At 32.8% G+C, this 12,652-nt stretch overlaps 1 protein-coding gene across 1 annotated transcript in view; it reads left to right on the top strand.

Annotated features, from left to right (window-relative positions):
- Nucleotides 1-12,652, top strand: part of RSRC1 (arginine and serine rich coiled-coil 1) — a 401,178-nt gene that overhangs the window by 218,922 nt on the left and 169,604 nt on the right. The window contains exon 6 of the mRNA XM_069472003.1: nucleotides 11,497-11,548. Coding sequence (XP_069328104.1) covers nucleotides 11,497-11,548 — 52 coding nt within the window. The remainder of the gene's footprint in view (nucleotides 1-11,496; nucleotides 11,549-12,652) is intronic.

Raw genomic sequence — 12,652 nt, 5'->3', positions numbered from 1 at the left:
AGAAATTTTAAGTAAATATTTCTACTCAGTAGCATAATGTGTAGCCATTATAAATAATTGATGATTTGGGTTTTTTATTTCTTCCATTTCTTATTTGCTTTATACTTCTAAACTTGCATTAAAGTAGCCAAACTTCTTCCCTTGTCTCTTTGCCTACCTTGGCTCCATAAAGGGGAGAGAATTTCTACTTCATCTACTTAGCTTTCATATAATGCTACTGCTTCCTTTTCAAATCTAAGCCTTAGTTTCCATTAAAAGATGGTTTGGGTACTGAGGCTTCAAGGCTGGGACTAGGGATGAAGGAAGCTAAGGAAGGGAGAGGGCACTCACTTTCAAAGAGTAGAGAGGCAGCAGTCTCTAACATTTTGAAAATGATTTTGAGGACTCTATGCGTTGTGATACTGTGTCTAGCCAACTAGGTGAAAGTAGAGAAAAATGGTGGAATTTCAGCATTTTTACAACTAAAGATGGCTGGGGAGAAGGGAATTCCAAGTAGGCTGAAAGCAGAGAGAAGAAAATGCAGGGGATGATTGACAAATATTGAAAGACCACGTATTGCTCAAATGTTGGCTATGAGTATGAAAAAATGGTTAAAAAAAAATAAGGGTAGAAGAATAAGCTTGGGATACTATTGATGACATTGAAAATTAATGTGGTAAGTTTATGCTTAACTCTGGAAGCAATGGAGCATCACTGAAGTATTTTTAAAGCAACAACTTAATTGGAACCTTGCTTTGTGAAGATAACTTTAGCAGTAGCATATAGAAAGGAAAGGATAAATAAAAAGGATATAGCTGCAATAGTCTAGATCAGGAGTCAATTGTAGTCTAGATCAGGGATCAGCCTTTTTTATAAAGGGCTAGATAAATATTTTAGGATTTATAGACCATAGGGTCTCTATCACAGCAACTCAACTCTGCCTCTTGCAGCCATAGATAATTTGTAAACAATAATTATGGCTGTGTATTTGTATGTTACATAAGCAGCTTCATTTAGTAGATAATAGTATCGGATTATGAATGTAGGCTTCTCAGGCCCTCAAGGATGTTATAATATTGGGTTCAGTTTCACCTCTTTAGTTTAACGTCCTCATCTCTGAAATATATATATAAAATGGCATCTTTCTCTGGTTTTCAATAAAAAAGTAGCTATTCATAACTTTTTTTGCAAACCCCTTAAGCTGTTTAGAGAAGATGTTGGATAAAACTGTAAGATGAATTTGCTATTAAGAATGGAATATATGCTACTGTTTTTTTTTCCCTTTTCTTTTTTGATTTTTTATTTAACAAACTTGGTACTAAGTTCTAGAGGCAAGATAAATCTATTTTTGAGCTATTTGTAATATTTCTAGCTTAGACCTTGATCCTAAGAGATAGAATTACAGTAACTGTTAAAATGAAATGTAGCTAGAAATATGATCAGCTGTTGATATGTGTCTCTGTCATAGTGAGATTACATTTACTTTAAAGGAAACTACACAGTACCTATACTGCAAATATGTTAATATTTTTTAAAGTTGTGCATCTGAAAAATCTTGGTTAAAAAGAGCTTTTTATATTGTACTCACAACCTTTAAGGTCACTAATGGTAGCATCCAAAGACTAAAGGAAATTTAGTTTTAACTTTGGGTAGTCTTTTCTAGCAATTAAAATGATTAGATTTATCTTTTTTCTAACATGGCAGTACAGTGTCATTGTTAAGAGCTTAGATTTTTTTGTGATTTGAATTCAAATTCAAATTCTACCACCTTATCAGCTTTGTGAGTTAAGGTAATTTATTCTTCATCTAAAAGATAGCTATAAGAATGCCTGCCTTAGTAGGATTGCTATGGGAATATTGTTAAATGAAGTATGTAAAATGTTTAGCATGAGATCTGAAACATTATCAGATACAATAAATAATAGCTATTATATTTTTTTCAAAAATATGTTAATATTTTTCAGATAGCTTATGCTCTCTCTCAGGAACATCCATCTTGTTGGCTGGGAAAGATATGGCACCTAAAAATTATCACTTACATATATTTGGAGCTCATAAGATCACTTTAAGAATTGCTATTTTCTTACCAAATAGGTTGATTGTTTGTTATTAAATATAATGCAGATTACACGGTTCACCATTACTACTTGTAGTTTCCTCCATACCATTATCATTCCCTCAAACATCTGGCTGTATGAATTGGATAAATTCTTCCTAAGAGATAGAATTCAGTGAAAATAATTAAAAAGTAATTTATATATGACATTTATGAGGATTTTAAAATTTACAAGGAAGTTTATTTGAAATATATACTTACTGATCATCAACTGTATTTCCGAGACTATCCTCGATGCAAATGATACAAAGATATAAGACAATTGTTGCCTTTAAGAAGCTCATAGCTTGGTAGAAAAGACAGGCAACAAAATGAGTAATTATACTGAAAGTGATGTGTTCTGATATGTGTATGCTCAGGGCATTACAGGAGCATACAGCAGGGTATTGTAATCATCAGGAAAAGAGTGAGGGAGAAATAAGCTGAAATTGCTGAGATTTTTCATGAGGTGATGTCACTTGAACTGAGCTTTTAAAGAAGGTACATTAGACAGGAAAAGGAAGTTATAGAGACAAAGGAAACGTACAGATTTATCTTTATAGATAATGTATTTTTATTCTCATGGCTATGTGCCTTTGGGCAAGTTACTTTGCCTCACAAAGTATTGAAAGAAATAATAGACTTCTGCTTCCAGTCAAAATGGAGTAACGGGTATCAGATTTGCCTACCTACCCGAAACAATTAAAAAACTGGGCAAAATATTTGAAAGACCTCTTAAGACAATGAACATCAAATATAAAAGGCAATGATTCCTGAGAGATGGGAGTAAACAAAGTGATCCTTATGATTGCCTCAACTTACTGCCTGGAGAAAGTTTCCAGGTCATGCTTCAGAGAAGGGGAATCCGGGCAGAGCCTGGTGGTCTCTTTGAGTTGAGAAGATGGAGCTGTAAGACCAGGAAGGCTGGAGCCTCTAGAGTTCATAAAGCAGATTACCAGAGGAGTGAGCTGCAGGACATCTGCGAAGGGTCCCCCTCGAGTATTCAGCAGACTAATCAGAACATGCACGTGAGGAAACTATCTGGGCTTGGGAGAAAACCCCCTGAAGTGATTAGGTAACTGGAACTGGCACTCACAGAGTTGAGAACAGTGCCTGTTGCCAACAACCAGTATAAAAAACCTCAGAATTCATGGTGCTTCTGAATGAGTACTAAAAAGTGTCATGCCTCAATAGTAGGGGAAAGTTACAGCGTTAAAGCTGTTCTGGTCTCGCCTAACAAAGCAAGAACCAAAGGGATCAAACTGCTTTCAAGTAATTTAACTATGTCCCAGAACAAAGCCCAAGTCTATTTATAGGAATCTAAAAATATCCATCACTGACAAAATAAGATTTACAGTGTCTGACATCCTATCAAAAATGACCAAAAGCAAGAAAATACAATATATATTTAAGAGAAAATTCAGTTGAAACTGACCTAGAATTGACACAGTAATAGAATAAATAGACAAGGACATTAATAGAGTTATCATAACTGTATTAGATATGGTCCAAGAGCTACTAGAAAGAGTAAACATATTAAGTAGAGACATGAAAAAAATCAGAATTCTAGACATGAAGACTATATGTCTGAGATGAAAAATACACTGAATGAGATTAGTAGAGATGATACCTTGCAGAAGATGGCTTAGTGAACTAGGATATAGTAAAAGAAACTATCCAAAATGAAACTAGTGGGGAAAATAAAAAGACTTGAGGAAAAAAAGTATTTGTGAGCTTTGGTACAACTTTAGGCAGCCAAATATGCAATAATTATGTAATTGGAGTTGCCAAAGGAGAGGAAAGGAGGCAACAGAAAAAAAAATTCCAGAAATAATGACCAAAATTTTTTCAAGTTTGATAAAAACTACAAACCAACACAAGCTCAGTGAACCCCAAGCACAAGAAGGATGAAGAAAGCTACATCAAAGCAGATCATAATCAAATTTATTTTAATAATATGAGAAGAAAATCTTAAAAGCAGATAGAGGAAAAAATATGTACTTATTATTACATATAGAAGAACAAAGATAAGCATGAAAGCATATTCTCATTGTAAAGAATGGAGACTGACAGTAAAATAACATCATTAAAATACTGAAAGAAAATTTTATAAATTTTGTATTCTATATCCTGGGAGAACATCTTTCAAAAATGAAAGCCAAATGAAGACTTTTAATGAGACACACAAAAACTGAAATAATTCATCACCAAACAACCTGCACCAGAAGAATCACAGGATACCCTTTTAGCATTAGGAAAATGTTACCAGATAAAAAAGTGGGTTGACATAAAAGGATAGAGAGTGATACAAATGATAACTACATGGGTAAATAGATCTCTTTAAGAGATAACTATTTAAAGCATAACAACAACAATGTATTATAGAGTTTGTAACAACATATGACAGCGATGGCAGTAATGATACAGAGAGGCTCAGAGCAGAGAAATTAAAGTATACCATATTAAGGTTTTTATGATATTTATAGAATGACATAATGAAGATAAGGTGATAAATTAAAGTTGTACACTTTAAACTTTAAAACAACTAAATACAACAAAGAATTATAGCTAGTAAGCCAATAAAGACTATAAAATAGAATTATAAAATACGCATTTGAAGAGAAGGCAGAAAAATAAATAGCAATGTGGTAGGACAGTAATTACATAAGTGTAAATTGATCTAAACACTCCAATTTTTTTTTATTTTTATTTATTTTTTTTTTTTTGAGACAGAGTCTCACTCTGTTGCCCGGGCTAGAGTGAGTGCCGTGGCGTCAGCCTAGCTCACAGCAACCTCAAACTCCTGAGCTCAAAGGATCCTCCTATCTCAGCCTCCCGAGTAGCTGGGACTACAGGCATGTGCCACCATGCCCGGCTAATTTTTTCTATATATATTTTTAGCTGTCTATATAATTTCTTTCTATTTTTAGTAGAGATGGGGTCTCGCTCTTGCTCAGGCTGGTCTCGAACTCCTGAGCTCAAACGATCCTCCCACCTCGGCCTCCCAGAGTGCTAGGATTACAGGCGTGAGTTACCGCGCCTGGCCTAAACACTCCAATTACAAAGTAGAGTTTTTCAGATTGTATAAAAAGACAAGATTCAACTATGTGCTGCTTGTAAAAAATATACTTCAAATATAAAAACACTAACAGGTAAAAATGATGAAAAAAGGTATACCAGGCTAAAGCTTAGTATTGTTAAGATGTATAGTCTCCTCAAATTGATGTGTAGCTTCAGTGCAATCACATGAGTGATCCCAGCAGACTTGCTTTTTGAAGAAATCGGCAAGCTTATTCTAAAAATTGGAAATGCAAAGGAGCTAGAAAAGCCAAAACTACTTTGAAAAAGAAGAAAGTTGTAGTATTTACTCTATCTGATTTCAAGAATGAATATAAAACAATAGGGATCAAGACAGTGTGGTATTGGCATCAAGACTGACAAACCGATCAAAGAACCAGAATAAGAGTCCAGAAAGAGACTCATATGTATATGTGTACATATATGTGGCAAATTGATTTTTGACAAAGGTGCAAAGGCAGTTGAGTGGAGAAATGGTAATCTCTCCCATAGATGATACTGGAACAATTGGATAGTCATATACAGTACCCTAATAAAAAAAGGTTTTCAATGAATACCTTGCACTATATTCAAAAATTAACTAAAAGCATTTCATAAAATTAAATGTAAAACATAAAATTATAAAACTTTTAGGTATAAATATAGGACAAATTTTTGTGAACTGGGATTAGGTAAAGATTTTTTAGATTTAACACCAAAAAAGCATGATTCATAAAAGAAGAAATTGGTGGATTGGGCTTCATTAAAAGTCCAATTGCATTTTCGACATAAAAATTTGCAAAACTACATATGGGATAAATTACTGGAAACTCAATATTAAGAAAGCAATCTAATAAAAAATTGGCAGAAGATTTGAACATCAGTTCTACCAAGGAAGATATATGGATAATAAATAAGTGTATGAAGAGATGTTCAACACCATTAGTCATTGGGGAAATACAGATTAAAACCACCGTGAGGCACCACTACACACCTATTAGAATTTTGAAATTTAAAAGACTGACTATAGCAAGTGATGACTGGGATGTGGAGCAACTGTAACTCTCATACACTACGACTGAGAAAGTAAAGTCACTTTGAAAACTGTCTGCTAGTTTCTTAGAGAGTTTTACATGTTTTTACCATATGACCCAGCCATTCCAATTCTAAATATCTACCCAAAGATATGAAAGCACATATTTATACAAAGATTTGTACCTAAATGTTCTTAACATTTTTCATAATAGCAAAAACTGGAAACACATTGAATATTTGTTGACAAATGAACACATAAAGAAATTATGGTATTAATATATCCTTACAATGGAATACTACACAGCAACAAAAAGGAATGGATTATTGATAGACACAACAACATGGATGAGTTTCAAAATAATTATGCTGAGTTTAAAAGCCAGATACTTTAAATATATGGAATGTATTGTGTTAGTAGTTCAATTATACCTCAATAAAGCTGTTTGAAAAATTTTTAAGAAAAGATAGAAATAACCCACATGTTTGGCACAGTGTAGAAATTTAGTAGTTTCTTTCTTAACATTATTATTTTGATTATCTCTCTAATTATATACTGTAAGATCCTTGAAGTCATAAATTATGTCTATTTATCTTTTTATCCTCAACTTGTAGCAAAGTACTTTATACATATAAGTAGTTCATAAATTTTTTTGAACAAATTAAAGTAATAAATTTCAAACAGTTGAATGTAATGACAAGACTCTCTAAGGGTCCAATAATACCCTAACACCATTTGCCTACAACATCTGAAGTATGAAAATATTTCAACTGTAAATTCTTTTTAAACAGGAGGTTTCAGTTACTCTCTTATAAGTAGATTAAAGGTTTCTGTATATTCTTTTTGTATAAAAAGAACATATGATAATATGGAATTGAGGATACTTCTGAAAACTGTATAATGTAATCCTAATTTTATTCATTATTCAGGGAGCTGAATATGAACAGAAGTGAGAAAGATGAACAAGTAGTTTGAACAATTTAGTGTGTAAACTGGTTTATATAAGGATAGGCTTCTTTTTCTCCTCTCTTTTTATGTAGTCATTGCTCAAGGGATTATACTGGTTTTGAATGTTACCTTTGGCAGTGATTTGAGACTCTAGACACGCAGAATATTTATAAGGAACTCAGGGAATGAGACTATATAAGAGTATATCCAGAGTCAAAGGAAAAAGTCTAGACATTGAGAATGGTCATCTGCACAAACCATGATGAGATAAGCCTATCTTTTGGTCTAATTTTAGGAGCTTCTTCTTTCCTTAAGAAAGTGGATTCTCTTCTCTAACCCTGGGGCCTACAAATGGAGTTAGGTAGGGAAGGAAGAAGGGCAATTCTGGAGAATCCATAGCAGTAGAAAGACTACCAACTCCCCCTCCTCCAATTTTAGCAATTTTAAGCCTTATAGGATAAGAATTTCTAGCAGTAGCACAGTTTTCTTTAAATGAGTTATAATTATGGTATAGTATCTATATTAATTTATCACACCCTAGCACAATAATCAACTTTAAATTTAATACAGACTTTGAAGACTTCTAGTAAAAGTTCACATTGTTCTTAGTTTTCTGCTAATGTCAATAGTAACATTTATGTTTTCAGGGGAACCATATTTATATTCTCTATAATTCCATTTTGGTGGTATTCTTTAATGATGTACTACTGATGTTGATGTGAGGAATACTGGAGTGTGTTTGTTTGTTTGTTTTGCTTAAACAACAGAAATTTATTTTCTCACAGTCCTGGAGGCTGGAAGTCCAAGATCAAGGTGTTGTAAGGGTTGGTTCTTTCTGAAGACTCTCTCCTTGGCTTATAGATGGCTGTCTTCTTTCTGGTCTTCCCCCTGTAGCAATATTGTTTTTTAATGAATATAATTTTTTCTCCATAAGTTTCCTTCATACAATATAATTGTGACATTGTACTCCTAAGCATGTCCTTGTTTAAAAATTCTTTGAAAAATTACTATATTCCATGCAATTGTATTTGGTATTATATATATTCCATGCATTTGTATTTGGTATTTATTCATTAAGATAATTTCTGGTTCTGATTAATATGAGTACCATTTACCAATTTTAGGTGGAATTCATACTGATCCTGGAATCTAATACATGCTAAAAATAGCTAAAACATTAGAAATGTTAGCATTCAAGCCTCAAAGCTATTTTCATTCTGAGCCAAATAGTATGATGATGCATAACTAAATGGATTGGTGTAAAAAAATTTTTAACTCTATATTCCGTTTCTTCTTTCTCCTTAATCTTTTCTTAAAAAGTAACTATAAATTGCAGCCAGAACAATGGCAATATAAATCTGACTGCCTCCTCTCCATTCCCCTTTTCAACTGAGCTACTTTTTCTGAGCCAAGCAGCTACTGATGCAGATACTCAGGTGGGACACAGAGGATTCCAGCCAAGCAGCCTGTTGTGATGCTTTCCCTCTTCTGAGACAAACTCAAGCCTAGAAACAAAGCCCTTGGGAAGGATTTGAGGGGCAGGTGACTGAAATAAAAGACTGCAGCCCAAGAATTCCACACTCATTCACCTTATTCAGCAGTCATAGTAAAAAAAAAAACATATTTGCAGATGGACAAAAAGTGAGAACATTTGCATCTGCATACCCTATCCAAGAAAAATGCTTGGGCAATGAATATGAGCAAAGTAAAAATATTTACAAAATACAGATTACTTTTAAATCTCTGGTCAATCTAACAATATATTTGTCCCCATAGTTAGAGCTCACCCCTGTATTTCATAAATGAAATTTAGGAAGTTATATCTGCATAAGCAAATGTATTTAGAATGGAATTATATTTATTTATTGGATCAGTTGTATTATTTTAGACATATTTTTTTAAACAGAATCAAAACCCTATCTTATGCATTTATAGCTATTTAAATTAATTCTTTTGATTTCATGAGTATCCTATTGATTTGTTTAGAAGGATCCTGAGATTTGGAGTCAGAGTCTTAATTTTAGTCTGTCATTTACTAGTAGAAGCGAATTACTGAACAGTTTTTATTCCCTGGTTTTCTTTATCTTTGAAATATGAGTCCTATATTATAGATTGTTGTAGTAATTAGTGAAAAATAAATAAATCTTAGCAGATGTTTTTATCATAGACAGTATCCATCAAGAATCTTTCCTTAGGAATGGTAATCACCATATTTTGAAGATAGTGGTTATAAATGATGGGAGGAAGAGGGCTGCTATGGAGGAAGATTTCATGGGGTAGAAGACTTTAACAATATTGTTAACGTTTCATTGGATATTAGGTACATATTCTTCTGTATATTTTTTCTATGTCCTAAATATTTTTTAATTGTTAAAAAATCTTTTCTTATGAACACAAAAAACTCTTTCCCATGAAATATCTTAACCAATACAGTGTCTAAGATTTTTCTATCAAAGGAAACTGCTTACAAGGACATTCTGAAATGTATGCTTCATAATTCTTAGCTTGCTTAGGACCTGCTAGTCAGAGTATCATTTCCTTCTTGCCATTCTAGTTATGTTATATTGCATGAATTATCAAGTTTCTACTGTGCGTGGCAGAGATTACAAACTATCTTGGAGTTGAACCTAACCTATAGAAGTTCTATGTTTGTTCCACACAGTTCTGTATTGTTTTTCATGGCGACTTAAATACTTGTGAAAAATTAACAGATTTCATGACCCTAGGCTTGCATTTCTGCATAACTGCAATCAGTTGGTATATGAGTACTGCTGCTTCCTTTAGGTGGGGCATGTACTCCACAGTTCTGCACTCTCTGTGTTCCCTGATACTAATGTCAAGTGTCATTTGCCATTTATTGTCATAAATGTTTGTGTTAACTGCTCGATGCCTGTAGGCATTTTAGTTTATGACTGTTAGATTATGTTCAGTAGATATCATAGTCTTCTATTGATATTTTGCTGTGATATTTTAATTTGATGTCATATATTTCCAATACTTTGTAAAGCATACTTACATACATTTTCCCTATAAACATATGACATAAAGTACTCTTTTTTGTTTGTCAACCCCTTCTTCTCTCATATCCAGTCAGTCCTTTCATTTTACCAATTTCTCAAATCTGATTCTTCCTGTTTGACCTTTTTGCTACTGCTTCGGTCAGGCCCTCATCGTCTCACCTGGAGTTCGTTAATTGCCACCTAACTGAGCTCCTTGCCTGTAGTAACATTCTTTTTAATTCATCCTCAAACATATTGCTAGAATGATGTATCAAAGTGTAGATCTGATCACATCACCTCTCTGTTTAAAATTCTTCTAAGCCTTTCCATCTTCTATGGCAGGAGTTGGCAAATTTGTCCTTGTAGGTCCAGATATTAGATATTTTAGGCTTTTCTGATCGTAAGATTCCTGCTACAAGTACTCAACTCCTCTTTTTGAGTTGAGCACAAAAACCACCATAAACTTTTCTGAGTATAGCATATTCTTTCTATATCCAATTATTTAGTTATTTTCATTAAAGCTGGTTTTTTTTACAAATAGCAAAATATTCTAATGTATCACATAAATTGTTAATTCCAAAATGATGGTTTTCATACATAAAAATGGGATAATTTAGTTTATTTACCTAGTTTTAGTTTATTGCTGACATCTTTACAAATTTAGTAAAGTCAAGGCTTAAGTATTAAGAAGAGTTTTTAACAGATCTTTAACAGATCATTCATGAAAGTCATAACTTTAATAACAACCCATGTTAGAGTTTGGATACTATCAATATGTTATCCAAAAATCTCAGAATGAAGTCACTGTAGGAAAGTAGTTTAGTTTCAACATAGTCAACTCTATTAAATCAAGGCTCACTGAAAAGAACAATTTTAGAGCAGTTAGTAGGAACTGAAAGCATATAAATCACATTGTATCCTCTCTTCATCACAATTGCTCCTTTCTAATCCAGTTAGGAAAGCAGAAAATATTTGGTTTTAGGGTCTGACTTGCCTGAACTATTGAACTTCAAGTTGCTATTAATATTTAAATTCTAATAGGTCACTTGCATGTTTCCATATGCAAAGAAATAGCACAACTTGAGAATATGTTGTTAAATGTGTGTGTTTTGCCTCATTGTTAAATTGCAGTTATTTATGTTATTGATGACTGGTACAATGCTGGGTAGTAAACAAAACTTCTTTTAGGAAAAAAACTGAAAGAACATCATTCTTGCGTCTTATGTGCAAAATGCAAGATATGGCTGGGTATTAATAGTGATTATGATAAAGCTCTCTAAATTTTCTGATACTTGCATAAATATACATTAATTTAAAGTTCCATCTATTAAAACTGACCTGTAACTGTCTTTTATGGTTGATTTTTTTTAATTTTTTTTTTTTAGCCACCAGCCGAACAGGCCAAAGCCAGACTACAGCTCGTTCTTGAAGCTGCTGGTAAGTGTTAATAATTAACTTTAATGAAGTGAAAAAGTAACAAATATATCCTAGGCTGTTAGCATGCTTACAGATGAGTCAAAGAGAAAACTCCTATTTTCATATATACTCAAAATGTATGAGATCTAGATTATATGTATGTCCTTATATTATCGTATTTATTGCTATAGTAAATTGGTAAATATTATGCTAAAAGTTCATTATTTACCTTTTCATTTATAAAATCGGCTTCAATTTTAATTTTCCATTTTGATGACGTTCAATTTATTATTATTATTCTCTTTTTGTGTACTGTGCTTTTGGGGGCATGTTTAAGAATTCTTTGACTAACCCCAGATCATGATTTTTTTCTAACATTTTCCTCTGAAAGTTTTATGGTGTTACATTTTACATTTAAGACTATGATCCATTTTCATTTTTCTATAAGGTATAATGTTTAAGTTGAGATTTTCATTGTTCTAAAGGAAATGATGTCAGTGTCATTTAATAATTCCTCTAATTACATTGAAGCAACTCATTGGACTATGTGTTCTGGATATCATCTAAACTTAAAATGCTATTTGTTTTGTTTCTCAATGGTACAATAATGCTATGACTTTGATTTTAGATATCATGCTCAGTATCATATAGACATTAAATACTTTACCTTTTAAAAAATGTATAAAATCCATGTTATATTTTCTAAATACTGATACTTCACTTTGAAGCTTAATGTGCTCTTCAAAAATGTATGTGCAGATATAGATATAGATATAGATATATTCATTGGGTGTCAGGCAGGTAGGAGGTAGGAGGAAGGGATGGGAAAATTCACACCTAAGGGGTGCAGTGAGCACCGTCTGGAGGATGGACATGCTTGAAGCTCTGACTCGGGTCTGGCAAAGGCAATATATGTAACCTACACATTTGTAGCCCTGTAATATGCTGCAATAAAAAAATTATGTAACTTACTCAAACAATAAGTTGCCAAAATTACTACAGTAGTTCCCCCTTTTACAGAGTGGATATGTTCCAAGGCCCCCAGTAGTGGCAGGAAACCACAGATGGTACGGAACCCTATATATATATATATATATATATATATATGCACACACACACTATGTT

Source organism: Eulemur rufifrons, chromosome 7 (assembly GCF_041146395.1).
Source record: "Eulemur rufifrons isolate Redbay chromosome 7, OSU_ERuf_1, whole genome shotgun sequence".
Taxonomy (NCBI): Eukaryota; Metazoa; Chordata; class Mammalia; order Primates; family Lemuridae; genus Eulemur; species Eulemur rufifrons.
Note: the sequence above shows the minus strand (reverse complement) of the source record. Positions and strands in the feature narration are given on the sequence as shown.